The 21623-nt window shown below is 37.5% G+C and overlaps 1 protein-coding gene across 2 annotated transcripts in view; it reads right to left on the reverse strand.

The window, feature by feature from the left end:
* Nucleotides 1-605: 605 nt before the first annotated feature.
* ABCC4 (ATP binding cassette subfamily C member 4) overlaps nt 606-21623 on the reverse strand; it is a 147532-nt gene continuing 126514 nt past the window's right edge. Inside the window, exons 30-31 of one of the 2 annotated variants that reach the window (XM_027712842.2) lie at nt 9753-9887; nt 606-5011 (exon numbers count right to left, since the gene is read on the reverse strand). In XM_027712842.2, the coding sequence (XP_027568643.1) occupies nt 4904-5011; nt 9753-9887 (243 nt within the window). In that variant the 3' untranslated portion in view covers nt 606-4903. Of the gene's footprint in view, nt 5012-9752; nt 9888-21623 lie in introns of those variants that run through there. The other variant, XM_039381997.1, reaches the window with a different exon arrangement.

The raw sequence follows: 21623 nt of genomic DNA on the forward strand, positions 1-21623 counted from the left end.
ATAACTTGCTGCACGGGAGGATTACTGACAAAAGCACAACTTATCCATCCCACACCAAAAACCTGCACCAAAACAGCAGACTGAAGTACTTGAGACAGTTGGTAGACTCAGGGAGAAATTCTGCAGCATCTTCAGAAACAGTTAGTTTTAGACTGTCTTGATTAATTAAGCAACAAACTCATCAGACAGAAATACAGGATTGAGAGATGACATCAGATTTTGGAGTTGTGCTGCTAATCCACCTCACTTTTGTGTCCTTTAACCTTCCACCTGCCCAGTTCATTGAGCTTGCTTGAGGCAGAGACCACACTGTGTTTGCAGTGGTTCTTCCATCATAATTTTTGAAAAACTATTTGCAAAACTTTTTAGCAATTGAAGCAAAAAGCTTGATAATGTGATCTGAGAGATTTCACACTGGAGATGACTGGTAAAACCAAGCTAGATCTATTATTCTGTGTTATACCTCCAAGAGGAGGATTTTTAGCTCTTTGGGTTAGTGATGCCACTGAGAGATGTTTGGAGATTTCAGACATGACCCAACTTAGTTCTGCCCAGCATTTCTGCCTTCAAGCACACATTTGCAATGACAACAGACTTCTGCACGCTTCTGAGAAATGCCTTTTATTGTATGACAGCAGTTGTCATGTGAATGTCCACAAAAGAAATAATTCCACAGCAATAACAAAATCAAATTATTACACAAATGCAAGAATTGAACCAAATCAAACCACAACCAGAGTTAAAATGAGGAAAATGCAGTGCACTGTTACAGAATGTAAAACATACACAGAAGGCCATATTCTTCTGCTGAAGGGTCAGATGCTCATCACTATCACAGGAAAGAAGTGATTTCAACTCTTTCTTTCCCCCTCCAAACTTTAAACTGAGATATTTCGAAGATAGTTGCTTTTGTTCTCTTCTGACTCTTTTTGCAATGTTACTTCAAACGTTTTGGCAAGGCTAAGAGCCTGAAACCAGCATTACTGAGGTTGATCAGAAGGTCCTCTCTCTTCCAAAGGGCAGTATGAATGGTATCACAGAAGATTATGCCCATCTGGCAAATGGTTCAGTTCACCAAAGAGAATTTTGTCCTTAAAATAAGCAAAACATGAAATAACCTATCCCAGCTAACTGTGTTGGCTTTGAAAATGCCACCATGTTTTGCTGGCTCCCAGTGGTCCTTTGAGAAGGGTGAAGGAAAGAGATACCAAAACAAAAGCCAAAAAACCAATTCTTGAGACAGAAGTAGAGGCTGTTCCTAGACTTTTACACCAAAGAAACAACAGTTCTGTAACTGATGATTTTCAGTGTCACTGTATAAAATTATATTTATTAGAAACAAGACTCTGGAATAGTGTAAGGCACCTCATGGCGAAAAAACATTTTAAAGGCTTGAATAACTCTTAAGAACTGAGTTCTTTTTCTGAGATCCCCAGGAAGAAATGTGACTTACAGTAACCTGCTTTGCTATTTCCAAATAAAGCACAATATTTTTCAAAGTGGAAGTTTAGAACTATTTAGATTTTTCTTTATAAAGAAACATAAAACACCTTGCTGGAAAGGTAATTATTCATTTAACAGACCAAGACTTTCACTACAGAAAGGCCTTTTTCATCCCTGATCTGAGTTTTGCCATTCAGGTACATTGCACCTTTTTACTCAAATTAAATTAAATGGGTCAGTCAATCTTAATCAACATCTGAACAAACCATCTGTTGATAGTTGTATCAACAACAATACCAACAAAAGAAACTAAACAACAATTTCCTGAGTAAAATAGTTTTGTTATTTTAAACCAGAAAAATTATATAATGCCAGTGACAGACATGAATGATTATCAGTTATTCTACTCAGCAATTTATGGGTTTTGAGTGTGATTTTGTAAAAAGTTTGTTTCATCTTATATTGATATTTGATACCTTCAGCTAGTAGTGCCCTGTCAAAACAGGTGAAGAAGCAGAATCAGCATTTTCAGAGATACCTAACATTTTTGTGCGCATTCAAAAAGCAACGGTATCAAAGTAATTCTAGCTTATAGACTGATAGCTAGATCTATCAGGGTCTCATACCAGTGAGTCTGCAGCAGCCAGCGTTTTGGAGCTCTGCTCTGAAATACAGCTTACCACAGATTCATTTCAGAGCTGAAATGAACTAAAACTGTAATTATACCCTTGGTTTACACATGCATATCTCCTCGGTTCTGATAAAAAAAATATAAACTCCAGGTACGTATGGCCAGGAGAATGTACTGTTCTCTTATTTAAAAGTCTCTATATTATCCATCATACTTACTCTCTTGTAAGAACTAACTACTTAGAAATAAAAAGAATACACTTTTGTAAAACACAGTTAGACTCTGAATACACCCACACTGCTCAAAAAAGAAAGATAAACAAATGAGGTCGAGCTCCCAACTCCATGCACTGCCTTACCAGTCAGCTCACCCTAGCTCTGTTTCACACCACTCCAACCATGTCTCTCCAAGACAAAGCTTGAGAAGAGTCTGGACATGGATCCATGGATCCTTGCCAAAAAGGCAATTACAGACAAGACCATATGAGGTTGAACTTCCTTCATGCTACACAGTCCCCCAGCATTATGCCACGTGATTTCACATACTGAGGCACTTTACATCTTCACATACCTGTGCAATGCAAACACCACTCTGCTGAGCTGCAGAACAGTCCTATCTTTAATTCAGACAACTTTAATTGAAAAGAAAATCACAACGAAACACGAGATAATTGTGTGTTAGGATCATAAGTGGACTGCATGAGCCCAGAGAAGACCAAAGACCAGCAGTACAGAAGAGTGGACGTGGCTGGTGTGTTCTAAGAAGGATTAGCCATAAGCACTCCTTACATGAGCCCATCTGTGTCATATGGCTTTGGGGATTGGTAGCTGCCCTTGACTGTCTGATATTTATCACCAGATGTAGCACAAGCCTCGTGCTGCACATCGCTGTGTTAAGTTCAGTTCCACTGATCTTGGTGGAATTTGTTACAGTGTAAGCTGCTACACACAACAAAAGAAGTGTTAGGACTCGACAAAAAAAAGGCTAGGGACAAGAGCATCTCATTTTGTAACTTCCTCCTAACAATGTCTAATGATGTGAGAGGATGTTACTAGCAAAATTAGATATCTGATGTTTGTTCCACCACGCCCAAAGCACCCCTGTCCCTCTTCTACCTGGCTGGTGGCACTGCAGGTAGGATCCCCCCTCTCCTGGGATCTCACAGTAGGACAGCAAACCACAGTGCAGGGAAGATGCTGCAACAGGGGAACAAGGATTCTGCCTCTCACCATGGGACTGGTTCCTGAGCAGGAAAAAGTCCTTGTAGATGAGAGATTGTGCTCAGGCACAGGCTTTGGCCTCAATTTACTTGAGAGGGTAACTCTGTATTTGATTCAATTACTTTCTGGTAGAATTGCTTGAAATGAGAAATATTTGTGCTTGCCTTACTTATAGACCACTGGGCAAACACTGGGTAAATAACAATTGTTTGGCATTACAAAGGTAATAGCAAGCATCTTCAGTATTTTTTAAAAAGCACAGTATTTACCATGTCCTGAAGAGATCTCTTGCCTTTTAGTCTCTCCTGTGCCCTTTAAACAGCAAGATGAATAGATGCATTTTCTACTGGACCTCAAAGAGTAGCTCACTAAACTTGAAAAAATCTGAAGCAGCACAGCACTTGCTTGATTTATATTTCAAACATGGGAAAAGTGCCTTTGTGTTAAAGTGCTTTGCTGAATCAGGACATAACTTGTGAATATTGAACCCCTCTCTCTCACTGCATTCCTCTCACCATCAGCAACAGCCATTCAAAACTACAGGTTGTACTTTCCTACCTATTCTGGCAGGATGGTAACTTCAAACAGCTTAAGTTCAACAGAACCCCTAATGCAAAACTTTAAACATACCAAGGTTACATATTTTTAACATATGTTTAATGAATTTGTTGTGTACCCTGCAGTTACAGCTTTGGCTTGAAGGCACAAATATTAAGGCACAATAAATGCAAATAATGTATACATTTCAATGTGTTGTGTTGAAGATAACTTTGTACTACATGGTATTTAGGTATAATGACATGTCATTCAAACATTTCCTCGAGTTATTTTAATACCTTTTTTTCTCTGATAACCTGGATAAAAAGAGGAACGTATGTTAAATTATTTAAATATTTCTTCAGTGCAAATGCGGTAATTTTCTTCTATAGTACAGAAGACTGAGATTGATTTTTCAGTATTTGGATTTTAGCAAAATAAAACTTGTATTTACACTCATCTTGAACAGCATTATTTGAACTATTTATCAAAAAATAAGTATAGAGTACTTTTTTTGCTATCAAAAACAAAAAGTATTTTTGGCTTCTTCAAGTCTTTTTTCTATCAACCTGCATAGCTACTTATAGCAGGGAGAAAAACAGTTGCTCTAGATAACTAAGTCGCACACTACCAAATCTGTTGTTTAGACACAGATGTCATGACAAAAGTGACACTGAAAAAATTTTGGTTTTGCTTGCTCTCAAAATATCTCTAAAAGAAAAAAAGGACACATTCCAATTATTTTAATAGGCTCCAAATATGCACTCTAGACTTAGGTGTCCTGCACCTGTTTAAATAAAAGAGATCTCTACCACATAACTTTCAAATAAAAACTGAATCTGCCTAATTTCTTTAGCAATACAAACATTATTAGTTGGAAAGGAAAACATATTGCACTGAAATTAAAGAAACGGACAGTAAAAATTTTCTTCTCAGTATTAAATAAGAAGGATGTCCAGTGCAAAGAATCACCCACTCCCTTTCCTCTCCTGTTGACACTTGCAAACATCGCCGCTGAGTTTAGATGATCTCAGGTTTACATTCTATGGAAAACAGTTAAGGCTATTAGGAATCACAGTGCAGTTTCGGTTACACAAAATCCTGAGGAAGGATCCAAGGACGAGTCTGTGGCAAGCTGACCATTCTGAACAACTTCTGGGTAATTCTTACTGAAGTACACCTAGAAAAGATATCAGATTCCGTGAGCAATTATGCCTCAAACACCTTACAGCTTCAAACAAAACTTGGGAAGATAAACAGAGTAGAGATAAATACATATCCCTAAGGAATCCCAAAGGAACTTCAGGTTAGTGGCTTTCAGTAACTGTATGTCACTGAAAAAGTAGTAAAATTACTATATGATCTTCCATTACAACAAAACATGAGGAAAATCCCACACAACCTGTAGATCCCCTCAAATTTTGTTAATTCAGATAAATAGATATGTTTTATTGCTTTACATTAAACTGATAAGTAAAATCATTTTACTAGCTCAAAACATGAGATAAATTAAAAACAGGGCGACAAAGAAGCTGTGAAATCTTGCGTCTGCACAAGGGTTTCTCATTTTCACACATAAAATGAGCACAATGGATTTGGATGTTAAAATCAGGTTGTAATCCCTACATTTTACAAACTATGATTGACAACCATTGAAACTTCGAAGTATATGTATGAAATACCCCAGCGTTTAATTTGTGCTGCAGAGCAGTTATAGGGCCTATAGAAATGTGATCTCTGGATAGCGAACCACAATAATGAAAGAAGAAGCAAAAGCTTTAACAATGACTCAACCAAGCAACTTCTCTAAAACGTAAGATGATACCAAATAATAGGACAGTTCTTTGCCAAGCCTTTGAGTTCCTGAATTCTACCAATTTCTAGCTCAACTAGAAGAGATACAGGTTTCCTGATAAATGTATAATCAGAACATAAAGGAAATGAAATGCTGTCAAGTTTCACTGTTCCACAATCATCTGTTTTTAGCAGCTGTATCATATCTCTGTTCCTTGACAGATGCGCATAACAAAATGAAATAATGTCAAGACTTGTGTGCTCTTATCTAAAAATGTGTTTGGGTGAAAAAGGACTTCAAATGCAATTTTTTCTTCCAAAAAGAATGTGAAAAGTTTCGTTCGAGTCTTTAAAAACAGAAAATACACTATCTTTCCGAAGCTGACACGTGTCATGAGTTAGGTTTCATAGTCAGACTGCTTTGACTACAGTTTATGAAACATTTCTGCAATTTATATTTGAGAGTGTTGTCAACAAAGTTCAGTTTGTTTGATAATATCCTTTTCATATACATGAACACAAGTATAAGACACCCAGGATAAAAAAGAAATAGCCATTCTATAAAATCATTCCTGTAAGTACCGCTGTCATCTTTTGTGCACACATGCTAACACAGGATATATGCATCTTTACAAGTTTCAAAGAATATTAAAGTCTGATTTGAATCAACAGAAGAATTGGAAGTCCTGTTAAGAGGCATTCCTCAGTAACCAGTCACAATCGGATGCAACAGAGGAAAGTTAATGAGGCTGCTGCCTGCACACACACTGCAGACGGTAGCCCCAGTTGTGGATTCCCATCCCGTTCCTGGTTTAAAACATAAAACTTTGGCATACTTTTAGTGCAGTTTTTGAATGTGATTTTTTTTTAATGGAAAGCTAATAGAAAACCTTGGCACATTACTAGAGATGTAATGAAATGGCAGCTGCTTTTCAACTGTCTCATTGCAATTCTTCCCCTGAGCCCAATTCCTCAAGATATTAAATGCCCAAGTCTTTATACAAGTTTCTTCCACTGCCAACAGAGCTGCAACCTTTTTAAAAGTAATCACTGAGGTGAGATAACACCTAGTATTTTAATATTTACACATCTGTCACAGCTTTAAAATAAAATAAAACAACCCTTATTTTTCCCTCAAAGTGCTCAAAACGTGACTGACAGAAACCCAGCCCTATCCTGATGCCACTAAAGCCTGCAGAAAAGCCTCTTGCAATGCTGCCTAGAGTGAGGAGAACACAACAACTTCTGTTTATCTGAATAATTGAGCACTTTTATTTTTTTTCTCTTTTAACTGTTAGACTATTTCTCGCTCTCCTATAGGACTTTCTCCTAGTAGCTTCTTGCAAACTCAGCAAAGATAAAAAACACAGTCTCACGGTGTCAAGCACAACCCAGCTGCTATCAGGCTTACAGGCTAGTTAATATATACTCACTGGTCTCCAATTTGAGCTGTGCCTGTGTTGTTTTCTTTGACATTTGCACAAAAAATGGGGATATTGAGTGACCAGGAGAGATGCACAAATAGCAATGTACAGTGATGTTGGATCAATTCAGAAGCCTCAGGCTGCAGCAACAGCTCAATCTTGCAATGCTTAGCTAAGATGCCCATAAGACGTTTTGTTTAAATTATGTTTCTTCAAATATGTCTAAGTTAGTCTTCCAATTTCAGATGTGTAGTCTCTCTTTATTTGCATTTGAAGGATATATGCGGAATCCATATTGTTCCAGAAAATGCACCGAAAGTCTCACCTTAATGAAAGTTCTTGGTACAAGTTTGTTTTGTACAGGTCCAAATTGCAATAAATCAAATAATCATTGCCAAAGCACAGCCACATTCCAAACCATTTTACTTAGCAACCCACTGTAACTACTTTTGAAAAGTATGTATGTATGTCATATTACCATTTCTTTTTATGTGCAGCATACTGTTTTCCAAAATCAGAAAAAAAACTTTTCATAGAAACAGTTCTTAGTAACCACAGTAGGAATGTAGGAGACCAACAGCAATGCATGCAACAGACTTACTAGTTTAAAAAGAAAAACAATTGGAATCAGCTCTTCTGACTAAGCAATTTCTCTGAAAGTACGCACGAAGCACAAGGGACAGCAATAACAAAAACCCTGAATTATCCAAGTCCTTCAAACAGAAAGAACTGTAACTCTGCTTCTGGGTAGCTGCTGACTGGAGATACAGTCTCTCGATTCCCATATTTTTGGGCCGAGTGCGGATAAGCACCATGCTTTGCATTCTTGGCAGATGCTAAAGCTTGTATCTGCCTTCTAGCCTGGGAGTTAGCAAACTTTTTCATCAAACCACATTTCAGCAGAGACTGGTTCCTGGATCTCTTCCCTTCCTGTACAAAATCACATAACATTGATGTGGTAACTGCAGATGACTGTATGGGCAAGTAACATCAGGCAATTATTTTTATACATTTTGAATTATCTTTGAATGCAATTGTGCAACTGGGGAGGGCTGCAGGGAAGGAACAAGACAGCATGACATGGCTAAATTTCTACAGATGACAGCTGGACAGCCTTACCTCTTGCCTTTCCAAGGATCAAGCCTTAGGAAGCTGGCCTTCATTTTACAGACAAACAATGGTCACATGAATTTGAAGCCATCCTTTTAAACATCACTTATATAACCTCCAGATTGTCATACACATACCACAAAAAACACAGCTAACCCATTCCTTTCTAATAATAAAATATATGAAGCTAAACTGCGGCAACGGAGAGGGACAGCAGGACTCATAACATAGCTTTGTTCAGGACAAAGCTGTTTCCCCAGTTCTGCAATTTGTGCCACACAAGAATTTATAGTGTATGCTCTTAGCTACAATACTTCACTTGAAAAACTCCTTAAAAAAAAATTCTGAGTATGAATAGACACAAAAATCTCTTCTATAATCTTCAAAAGGTCCTGTAAAATAGCATCCAGACATGAGCACGAAGCCTCCATGACAGCACAGTCTTCCATTTTTTTACAACTTGCTGGAAAACAGTCAGGCACCTGCCATTTTGTTTCCTGTCTTTATGTGTTGTTCCCTGTCTACTGGTGTTTTGTTTCCTCAGGTAACAGTCTGGACTTTGTGATCCCCTAGCTCTGCTCCACACATCCAGTGTCTTGAAGAAAGGAAAGCATAAAACCTAAAAACCTAGAGACTCTTTTGTCTCTAAAAGGCTTTCTTAAGTCACTACATGCTTAATATCAGTGCCTTACTTGAATGCTGAAAGTACAGCTGCATGAGCATGAAGCAAGCTGCTGCCAAACTGAGCACTGCCAGTCTCAACTGAAGCAATGCTGAAACTTCGTTGGCACCGAATTAAAATCTTGCTCTGGACATCCTGTGTGGTAAATTATCAAGAAAAAAGAAAGCAAGCCAATGCTAGTCAAAGAGCTCTTCAATTACAGGTCATTTCTTTAATCTTCTTATCTCTGCTTCAGCTTTCCATCTGAAAAGTGGAGATGGTATAGCCTCACCTCAGAGGCATATTATGAAAATTAATCCATTGATGTCTCTTAAACACTTTGATTGCCAGAGGAATGCTCACAATTACATTAATAATTCTGTACTCAGAGTAGGACTGGAATAGTAAGCAGTAAATCAGGCACAGAGCTTTGTAGGGAACAAGGAGGCAACAAAACATTCAACAGCTGTTTGTTAACTGAGCCCTGCTCATCCTATGTGCAGAACAGAGCAAGAGTACAAGAAGAAAGTAAGAGAATACACAACAGTAAAAATGTGATTACACCCCCAGAGACCATAATATAATGCATAGGTACTGAAACCCAACTATAATACAATGGGTCCTTAAAAAAAGCCCTAACGTGTTTTTTTACAGGAAGTTCTTTTAGGATCAATGCCCAGCACAGGTATGTCATATATTATTTACACTTACTGTTTTGTGTACATACTAAAGGAGGCAAGAAATCCAGACTATCTTTCGACTCGGGGTATATAAATACACTTCCAATTTGCAAGTCTGTGTATATCCCACTGAAAATGATGGCTTTGCCTTGCAAAATTGACATATCCTTTAGTGGAAGGCTTACTATAACGCTGAATATGCTAACTTGAGATAAACAAACTACACAGACAAACTTAATTACTAAAAATTACCCGTTTTGCTGTTTCAAACAGAGAAGCTGCTTCAGTCTTGCCCACTTGTTGCACCATTTTATAAAACAAGCTGTCTTGTTCTTGAAGCAAAATGTAAGGTTCACCATATTCTTTCAGTCTTCCTGCATCTAAGACCTGTTAAATCAGCAGAAACCAATGTATTAACATAAGAAAATTAAAAACTACATGTTAGAGACTAAAAACCAAATGTAGGCGACTACAAGCAAGAGGGAAATGCATGCAATTGAGTACTAAAATGAATTTTGTATCCTGAAAATGAAGTACGTCCTCTTCAAACTAGTATTGCACTTTCTCAGTTTACAGACCTGTTGTACAATTTTAGAGTGCCCTACAGCCATTCCACCTATAGGAATCCAATGTAAAGTTATGCAGAATATGGAAATACAATGTTGGTGCAGCCAACAAAACAGCTTATAAGATTCATTGTGTAAGAAGGAAACAAAGAGGTCCAAAATGGGCTCTGAAGTAAACAGCTGTGGGTAAAAACCACGCAATAACCACCAAGATGGTTAAGGGAGAATAAGTAGGTCTTTTGAATTAGAGGAGGTGAAGATGTAATTAAAGAAAATGAGGGTGTTGCTGAAAAGATAAACAATTTCTTGCATCAGTTTTGCCAACTACGTGTTAGAAAGATACTTAACCATGAACCTATTCTTTCTACATAAAAAAAGATGAGATGCCACCACCACAGGCACAGGTACCCATAAAGAGGGGAAGGGAGAAAGAACAACAGAGAAATTAAAAAGGCATTAAGTCAGCAAGCTACAGAGCATATACACAGTCAAAAATATCAGAAAAAAACCCCAGGAATAATCTGATTGAACCTCTAAGAAAATATTCTCACACTAGTGACTCAATTTAAGACTGTACGATAGCAAATATTGTGCTTACATTTTGAAAAGCCTTATGGGATTAATTCAGGGAACTTTTAGACTAGCATATATATTTTGAGATAGGACAGCAATTTAGTTAAGACAGTCATTAAAACAGTGAGAAAAAGACACAAAGACCACAGGTAGAATTTGTTCTCTACAGCATTAGCAATCACAAATCTGATACAATTCTTAATGCACCATAAGAAAACTAAAGGAGATATGGTTTATATGGATTTCCAAAAGATATCTGGTATAACTAAACAGCTGTGCTACAAGGGGCAAATGTTTTCAAGAACGTGGACAGAAACTGAGATTAGAAATACACAGTACATTTTTCTTTGTAGAAAGCTGAACAGGTAGGAACCACGTGATTCTGGCATATATGGTAGCTATGATTGTGTTAAGTGATCAGAAAAGGAGGTATCAGAGAAGTGACAAACCTGCGAATGACACAAAAATATGCAGGTAAGTCTAGGCCACATATTCAGATACACCTAACTAACCTAAAAGAATGAGAAACACAATAGCAGAGAAATGTCAATATTGACAAATGCAATGCACTCAAATACCTAACTAGCTTATAAATTAATGGTATTGACTCAAGAAAGAGATTTGGGTATTAGTCTACAAGTTCAGTACTTTAGGTCATGAGTAGGAGTAATGAAGTTTAATAAAAAAAAGAGAAAAAGAATTTATGTGAGAAAACAAAGTAATTCAGAAAATATTTTTATTCTTATATAAATAAAAAACTGAATACACATGGCATGCTATTGACAAAGATATTGCCCCAAAAAAGAACTCCAAGGACTCATAGCTCAAGTCATAATTGTGGTGTACATATTTGTGAGGAAAAAACAATGTAATTAAAAAAATGGAGCTGTTCATTTCATGAAAGAAATTAATAAAAGGTATTATGAGGACAACTTCCAAAATAACAAAAATAGTTTGTAAACTTCTGTTTGAAAGAAGAATCTCTAATAAGTTTGGCGGTAAATCCTATGTCCTGTGAGGAAACTTTCCAACATGCCCTTTGCCTGTGTGACTCCTTGAAACAAAGCACCTTGATGGCCAAGGGCACAGCAGATCTCCAAGTGGCCTAGACCCTGGTTAATGACAAAACCCACAGTGAAGGGGCACAGCTGAGCTGCTCCCTTTGTCTGCACCACAGTGAAAATAAGGTGCTGCAGAGATCACTGTTGACTTGTTTGACACCAGGGACCCAACACCTGGGGAGAGGCACCCACCCCTTCCCTTCCGGTTCAGTTAAGTACATGGCATTTGAATGGAAAATAACTCAGCCAACAACAGCAGCATAATTACATCTAATTTTATAAATTGTATGCGCAGAAACCTACAAGAAGATATTTGCTATTTTCAAAAGCTCATAACTTAGAGCATCCAGCCTGTACTATGATTTTTCTTTGCAAGTGTTTCCAGTACTGTTTGGTATTATAGCTGAAGAAAGTGCTCATGGAAAAATGTTGAAATATTAGTAATATTGCACAGCACAATATACAGTCATTTAATATACAATAGCTGCAATATTTCACCTGCAAAGGTATACTTGCACAGATGTTTATTTTTCAGTGTAATTAGTCCTATCCCATTTAATCTGAATATTTAATGATTAATTACAAACATAATTTTAATCACAATCTTTTCTATACCACAGTATGTCACAGTCAGGGACAGCTTCCTTAAAAATGCAATAAATTATCATATACAATTCAACATTTAAATCTATGCCACAGCATAGAACATCTCTGGTGCCTTCAACAAGTAAAGATTTTTTCAGCATAGCACTACATTATACAATCATTCCTTAAGAAAGGAAACAAAAAGCACCTTCATTAAACATGTCTCTTACAAGTAAAGAACTGCAACAGAAAAGTAGAGGGTTTAAAAAAAATTATATTTGCAGTATTGGAACTTTAACATTCATTTTGCAAATATCTGAAACAACCACAAACACCATCTTTCCCCTCCAGAGAACCTGAGAAAAAGGAAGAAGTTATTCTTCCTTGAAAAGTTTTAAACAGCCAAGTCCAGAAGATGAATGGATAGAGCGAGCAATTTCTATCTAGAAAAATCCCATTCACATTTTAAACAAATCATTAACCTATTCATAGCCTTTCTTGGGGAATAAAAACAATCTTATGCTATGAAAATAGACAGAACAACTATAGGAAAACAAGCTGTGCTACTTTTTAAAAAAATCTGAAATGAAAAATAAAAGAAAAATAAAGAATGAAACTGAACAGACAATATAATTCCTACAAGTCAGGAACACTCTATAAACGCTGTTTACCAAGAAAAACCACTTTCTACTAACTGCTGTCATCTACGAGACAATGGAGAAAATTTAAGCTGATTTACTTGGATACATTTATATACTTATACATTTATTAAAAAGCGCTTAGACAAAGAGATAGGTACTCTTCTTTGAAGAAATATGCGCCGATAAAATTTAAATAAATAAATAGGTACTTTGGCTAAGGCTTTGCATACTCTTACTCACTGACTCCAAGCCAAATTAAAATCATTAGAACTTCAAAAAGCCAACTAATCATTCAGGAAAGGTGGAATCTGGTGTTTACCAGCCACATATTTTCTGATCAACTTGCAACGCTTATCACTGCACAATCCAACAGAATCGAACCCAGATGTGTTCCAAGGCAGTTGTACCAGTGGAACTTGATACAGAAAAGCCAGAGAAGCTTGTAGCTGGCGAAATCAGATCAGCAGGGAGATTAGAGAGGACACACACAGGAGCGCTTGACTATGAATCAGGCTGGGATTTCATCATAGACTTTAACGCAGATATTCAGAGAGAAGGATTTTGCACAAAACATTCAAGTTTTCAGCTCCTTGGTCTGACTCTTTATAAAATGCACTAAATAAAGACTCATAATCATTCTGTGGGAGCTAAATGCCTCTGAAATATTTAGACAGCCCATAGTAAAATAAAAACAAACACAAAAAAGCTGTATAAACCCAAAGTGGTCATACATAAACCAGGGCCAGATTCTTCAGCCTCTTGGACTGGCGGCTTTTTTTAACTTGCCTGCACTGTTCTTGCCTGTGAAGTACCACCTTTATGACTTCAACAGGATTTTCTTTAGTGAATTCCAAGAGCACAAAATTTACCAAATTGGCTGCTGGCGATCACGCAAAAGAAAGCATACAGGAAAATTTTTATTCAATAGAATTTGCTCACCTTCCTGAGTAAGGTGAAACCACTCTTTACCTATAGCTATTCAAATTAGCCTTACTCAAGCAGCATTATATAGAGACATCTTAAGTTCAAAGAGAGCTCAAATGATATATTTTTCTTTAGTAAAATCCTCCCGTGCCACCTAATTCTACTCCATCTAATGTTTCATTCTTGGTGAACAGTCTGGGGCAGTGACATCTCATCTCAGCTGTGATCTTTTCAGAAGGATAAGCAACTTGATGGGTAGAAAACAATAGTTTTGTACAGTAATTTGTTTAATACTTGAGGCACAGAGTAACACAGAAAGAGTGAGATAAAAAATATGGCAGGGAAGGACAGAGAAACAGACAATAAGTATTTGATCTTGACTGACCTGAAATGGCAAACATGAAAAGAGTATTAGCCATTTAAATGTGTTGTTTATGTTAACTCTAGTTAGCACAGAAGCAGCATTTGCCTATGCCACAAAAATGTTGCTGAACTAAATTTGGGTAAGGTTTGACAACTACATTTTGCCTCAGCTGTAACCTAAAAGGGTATCTCCCCCCATCTTGCCTAGGTCCCTCCCCAGATCCCCAAACTTTGCAGTATTTCCATTCCATAGCCTCATGGTTTAATGTATTAACCAAGACAAAAAAGCAGGGGAAGGAAGACAAAAAGGAAAACATAAAATGGTGAAAAAGAAATCAGAGATTCATTTTACAAAGCAAAGAGAGAAATAAAGCAATGAATCATGAGGATATTACGTCAAGATAGTCCAGTTTCCAGCAGAGCCAGAACACTCTTCTCCCTCGTGATTCCTACAACTAACCTATATTGTTCTGTTGCACAGGATTTTGGAAAAGCAAGCACTCATTTTGTAAGTGAATTCTAAAATTTTCTTTGTGGATTAATATATGTAAAAGAAGTGTCATTATCTACAGAAAGAGAAAGAAAAAGGGCCTTTACAAATGCTGTAACAAACACCATGTACTTGCAGCTACCCATAGACATAAAAAAGAAAGTTCTAAATCCTGCGTTTTCTAACTTTCAGCAACAAAAGCAGACAAACCAAGAGAACAATAGTTATAAAACATTCTGAGAAAAAAACAGCGCAAGGTTGGAAGTGTTCAGCAACAGAGGAGGGGGGCATGGGAATTTATTTCAATTATTATTGAGGAATGGTTAGTATTCTTATTCACGTTCCTATTCACCATAAAGCCAGAGGGGAAATGGGACATTTAAGAGTTGATCATAAATGTTTTTATTTCCTATTCAAAAGGAAAATAATTCAAGCAAATTATCTCCTTGGGAATACATCTGATTTAATTTAGACTTGGAGAAGACATCACCAAACAACAAAATTATTATTAAAGTTCAAAACTCTGCTAGGAGTACAACTTTGAACAATGTTTTCCTCAGAGAGCATACATCAAGATGATCTTCAATAAAGTCCTGGGAAGAGGAGAATATTCAGGAGATGCTTCTGGTTACATCATATTATAAGAAATATATTTACCCAAGACAATACATAACTTTGTGGGAAAGAGTCAACAGCCTGTGCTCCAGTTGGCATTAAGTTCAGATGCAAGCATGTTCTGTCTCTTCTGTCTCATCACGGTTTGTCAAAACAGACCAGAAACAAGCACATACTTCTCTGAAGAATCATTTATAAACATCAACCTATCTAAACATGCTGCAAACATCGAAGAACATTGAGAAGGCCACAGATATAACTCAGAGCCATTTAGAGCTTCTTTTTTTCTATCCTTTTTAAAGTGTCCCCCCTTTTTTTATTTATTTTTGGTGGTGGAGGTTTTTTTGGCTCTCTTTTGGGTTTTTTGTTCTTAAATTTTTTTAAGTCTTCAGGTTTAATCAAAGTAGTCCCCAAGCTACTTCAGGGTTCCTATACAAATTACTCTACCAGTAACTGAAGACAAATTTGGCATCAAATAACGTATATTTCATGTATCATGCGTACAAACAAAGCAGAGCACATTTGGGCGCTTACCTTCTTATAATCTGAATTATTATTATTTTCAAACTTGCAAAATATTTCACCTCAGCAGAGCTTAGCTATGCTGTAACAATGCCAAACCTGCCACTGGCCACTGGGATTCAACATGTACCCACAAGGCAACTTCAGACATTTTGTTCTGTAATCACAAACAGTGGATTTCTTTACACTGAAATTTCTCTTGGGCTGTAACTTAGGGGAAATTGAGCATGCAGCACTGGAAAATTGTTGTACCTAAGTTTTCTTTAAGTTTCTTGCAGAGATTTAAAAAATTTATCTTTTTCTCCAATGGATGGCACACCACTGTAAGCTGGTTGGAACATTGTGGGGAAAAATATCAATTATGTGTGTAGTCATGAGACTTATTCTACTGCTAATCATTTGATATTAACTCCTTCTGTATCTTGTTGGAGAAAAGCAGCCTGTAAAAACCATGCACTGCAAATGTCTCTTGTACAGTTTCCCCACCTCAAAACATCTACATCAGTGTAAGTTCAACCCTTGCCTCAGAGATTATGAAGGGATCTCATGCCAGTGCTTACCAACAGCTATACATGCTCTGACAAAACTCTCCCTTGGTCAATCAGTAATGACTGTTTCCATCACTGTAAAGCCACATTTCTCAACTGGGATTGAAAAATGGCTCAAATGTGTCCCTGAAGTGATAGAAGATATACTTCAGTTTAAGAAATCCCACTCTTTAATAAGGCTTTTGAGGGCCTTAGAAAGTTAGATAAGCTACACGGATATTATACTTTTCAAGAGGTTAAGGAATACTGTTGCAGATGACTGAGCATGTCTCCTAGTTTTATCAGTTTCTGATGACAATGAACTTGTGGCTCAGCTGCCATGCACACAGTTTCACCTTATCAGACACTCTGCTCAGAGCATCAGCCACCAGCATGACCTGTACTAATTTGCTTTTAAACAGTAATACACTATTTTTGAGAGAGCAAAAATAATTCTCTAAAGATGTGTTAGTATTTCTACTGTGGTCTAGATTCCATATCATTGTCTTCAAAGAAACATCATCCAACCATCCTCTTCTTATACTGATGGTAACACATTCACACACAAATGCCTGACAGAATGAGAAATTAAGGTTCATGAAACACTGGTTTCACTTCCTGCAGAATTCAAATCCAGCTCTTCGTTTGAATGCTCCCAGCTGAAGTACTGCATCAGTAATTAGTTGTTTTATTTAGGCAAAAGAAGAACCTTGTTGGGCAGCCCTCTTGAAATGGGAACGGTTTTTAAGAAGTCAAAAGATGCCAAGGTTTTGGAGAGGTGTGGCTTAAAACTTGCAAAGAGAATCAACAATTCTAGTATATTTTCGAGCTCATTGGGATTTTTACTCATTTTAGAAACAGCTGAGCCAGGTGTGATATTTACTACTGTCATAGACACTTTTCAGCTGACAAGACTTGCTCTGATACACAACCATGGCACAGCTCAGTATTTTATGCAAAACACGGCCTATACATCATTACCATATCTTTTCTTAATGGTAAAGATGCATATAATTACTCAGCTTTGAAAGAGATATTTTCACTGTTGATATTTGAGGAACTAAATCATTAAATTCCAAGGAAGAACATGGAAGGATCTAGTTTTCCTTTGTGGTTTGGTAAATATCAACCTAGTTTCAAAAGATCTGGCAACTGTGAAAACTGCCTTTGTTCAGAATCAAAACAAAACTGACCATTTCTGAAAAATCATTTGTTAAATGCTCAGCTCTTCCAGAAACTCTGAAAGACTTAGCAAAAGATAGGAAAAACCTAATGGTTCCCAGGCCCTCTGCTCTCCATGCAGGTCCCCTTCTATGAGTACCCTTCATATGCTTATCGTCACATTTCTTTACCCACTTTGGTCCCACAAGACAACTGGGATTTTTCTTAGGCTGAATTAAAAAATAGTAAATTTAGTTCCAATATTCCCTAGTTCATATTTTCAAGACAGAGGCTAAGTCGGAAAAGGAGTTTTATTAGTGTTTGTTCCTTTTGAATAATAACAGAAGGTGCACTAATATGAATGTAGAAATTTTACTGTGAATTACTGGATTCAGATCCACAAGGTACTTTAAGGTTTTTATGAAGAATCAGATGCCTAGTTGCAAAAATCTGGCATTCATTCTAGCTACTATAATGCATTAAGCTCCCTTTAAATTCTTTTAACAGAACAGACTTCAACAGCACAAGTATAATATCCAATAATATTTCACCACTCCAGATACTGGGCTAATAAAAGGTCAAAACCCCTCTTGGCTTTGTGTTACAGAACAAAAAAAAAAACAAACCAAACCAAACCCATTTTATACCCTTGCAGTTGTCCTGCTTTAGAATTTTGAAAGACTGAAGAGAAGTTCTAAATGTAGTCCTAATTATTTCTTGTTTTCATAAAGTTTCATGTTCTATGGTCCCAGGCTCCAGGAATATTTACAGTCTCACCAATTCAACTCTCTTAGACATCTTGAGCACATGAGGGTCTCTATCTGACAGTGGGCAGCCCTACACCAATGAAGCAGTCCCATACGTACATACTTAAAATGAGAGAGTCAACACTAATGGCAGCACACACGGTTTTCACAAAGAACTGTTCTACAACTAGGATTGTATGTTTCTGTATCTTGTGACTTCTGTAATCCCCCCTAAACTGAATATCAAGATTTACTGTAAAACAGATTCATTATCCCACAGTGATATTTAAATAAGTGGGGAAAAAAAACACACCAAAGGAAGAGTCAATAGACCACAGCATTTGTGACTTCAACTCAGTATTATTAATTTAAATGTACCACCACTACCGTCCTACATTCTCCACATCTTCATCTGAAGTTGGCCCACTGCAGTGAAAGCTCACATGAAGGTATCAGCAGGACAGATGCGCAAAACACGGTGCCTGATTTATGAGACCCAGATGTTCCACCATGGTAAACGCAACATCAGAAAAATGAGAATAACTGAACAAGGGAGGTTTACCATAAAGATGTGGGAAGTCATTTCCTATTGACCAAAAAACCAACTCAGGTCTGGCAGTGAAGTACACAGTATTGTTAGCCTGAATATTAGTCATTTCAGGATGTAACCACAACAGGTTTTCCCATAAATAAATCAAATCTCTTCCCATGATTCTCTCATCAGAAACTTCCTATTTGAATGACAGTTTTTAATTACTAGATCAAGTTCTGCTTGCATATAGAGTTTCCATTTCAAAGAAGTATTGCACTGATATGAAAACTCTCTATGGAGAAATATATTTGTCACTGGAAAATGCACAAGTTTTGACTACTCTGTGGCTTTCCTCTAGAGATGCCACAGCATAGCATATACAGTAAACAACTGCATCAGGTTCTTGGCAGATGCATATACTTTATTTGCTATTGAACCACTACGTCCCTGGGTGAGACTCACTTTCCGTATGCTTCTGTTTTCTCCTCTGTAAAAACAGTTTCTGAAAAGTATTTCTCAACCTGGAGAAGGAAGCAGAGAGGAGAGGGAGGAACTGGTGACAGGGATTTTATGTGATCCCACTGGAATTCTTGGGAGTGGTGTCTCTTAGGTGCCCCAGGGTGCAGATGCAATTTACATAAAATGTCCTTGCCCTCTACAGAGGGTGAGTGAGTACAGGACAGGCAAGCAGCTGTTGTGGTGGTGGGGAAGCTACCTGCAGTGAGGGGCCAATGAATCGAGCCTGAGCTGAGCTTCTGCCAGGAGTTGCCATCATGGAAGAAGTAACTGCAGCATTTATCCTATCCTCCCCTTCTGCCAGGGAGCAGAGTGCCTGCTGTGCCAAAGGTACTGCTAGCACCTGATGGAAGGAGTTGCAACTTGGTTTCTCAAAGTAATGAAGAAAAAGGAATGAGAAAGTGTCCTATTATATGCTGGAGCAGCACAGAGGGAAAAAAAAAAAGGAGCTTGAAAACCACTGGATTATAATTTTATGGTAGTATTATTTGATGGTCTGACTTAACAAGTCTTTCCAACTTTGGTTCCAAAGATTGTATGGATAGTTCCCTATCTCACCCAGGTGTTTGAAGTTTAATTAATTAATGTTTATAAAGAGTGTTACAATTTCCAGATGAAAGGTCCTATGCAAGTGCAATGTAGTATTACTCATCGAGGTGATTGGGTTAGAGAGTATCACATTACACAATACAGCTCTTCCCTCAGTGATTTTAAGCATTTGAAGTTCTGATAAAATGTGTTTATCACTAAGACAGATATAATGGAAATACTCTTAAGGCGTGACCTGGATTATGAAAGCTAAGGTATGGTTTTGGGAATGGAACAAACGAGAATTAAAACAACTCCTGAGGCCAGATTTGTCTACAGTTGTATAAAATAGATTCTGTTCTTCCTTTTTACCCTCTTCCAGTAGGCTTTTCTTCTCTTCTAAAATAGAACCGGTTATTATGGTGGGTGTGAGCAGACATGCAACAGTTCACGTTCAGTTCCTATTTCCATACTCATCCAACTTGACATTTTCTCATGACTTTAACAAAATTATTTTCTGTTCTCAATTTTTTTTATTTTATTTTTTTTTTAATGTTTGGATTAACCCTAAGGGCATACAGGTTTTTTTGGAAAGTTCCACTTTAACCAGCAATTAAACTGAATTAAATCAAAACCTTGTGGAAAACACCAGGCTGGAGACTGCAGTCAACACACTCAAGACAAGGCTGATATTCAGAGCTATTAAGGTCCAGACAGGCGAAAGGAATAAGTGAGCATGAACTTCATGACACTCAAGAATGACAAATGTAAAGTCCTGAATCTGGAATGGATCAACTTCTTGCATCAGTACCAGCTGGCGAGTAACTGCCTGGGCATCAGCTGTGCTGAAAAGGAGGTGGTGTCCTGGTGTTCAGTAAGCTGAACAGGAGTCAAGCAGTGTGCCATGGGTGTCAACAAGAGTGCAGACCAGGGGAACTGCTTTATTCAGTGCTCATCAGCACAAATCTGGAACATGGTGACCCTCAGTACAAGAAAGAGGAAGGCAAATTGGAGCAAGTTTGAAATAGGGTTACCAGGGTGTCCAGTGTACTGGAGCACTTGACCTGTGAGGAGAAGCTGATGGAGCAGGGCATGTTCACCCTGGGGAACTGATGGTTTTGGGGGATTTAGCAGCAACCTTCACATTGCTACAAAGAAGTTACTGAGAAGACAGAAGCAGGCTCTTTAATGAGTGGGAAAACAAGAAACAACTGCCATAAATTAAAGGGAAGCTTTCACTGGATATAACAAAAAAAAGATTTCATGGCAGATGGGGCAGGTTGCTCAGAGAGACTGTGGAATTTCCATTTTTCAAGGTTTTCAAGACCCAAATGGGAAAAGCCCTGAGCAACCTGATCTGAAATTAGTGCTGACCCTGCTTTGAGCAGGAGGTTCTTCTCAGTCTGATTCAGTAGGAAGGGAGCGAAGCCCTAGGTTATGTATACTTGTTCAGGAATGGGCTGGGACTTTTGTGATCGAATTAAGTGTTGAACAAGTCTGCTCAAAATTTGTTTCAAAATAACTTTACTCATAATTTGTCAAAAGACAGTGGTTAATATTCCGACTGCTAGGGTCTATCTTTGTTCTTTCTCCTCCATTCTCCAAAACTTATCACAGAGATTTGGGATGCCTTATAAATGAAGGCATCATAGTACCTAGAGGTCTCAGTTAAAGGAGAAACAAAACCAGGATTTTTAATAATACCAGGTAATGGAATAACAATGCACTTTCTTTGTGCATTTCTGACTCTTAAAAAAGAATCCATATCAAGTT

Source organism: Pipra filicauda, unplaced genomic scaffold (genome assembly GCF_003945595.2).
Source record: "Pipra filicauda isolate LSUMZ 115617 unplaced genomic scaffold, ASM394559v2 scaffold24_size8852520_pilon, whole genome shotgun sequence".
In the NCBI taxonomy this organism is placed as follows: Eukaryota; Metazoa; Chordata; class Aves; order Passeriformes; family Pipridae; genus Pipra; species Pipra filicauda.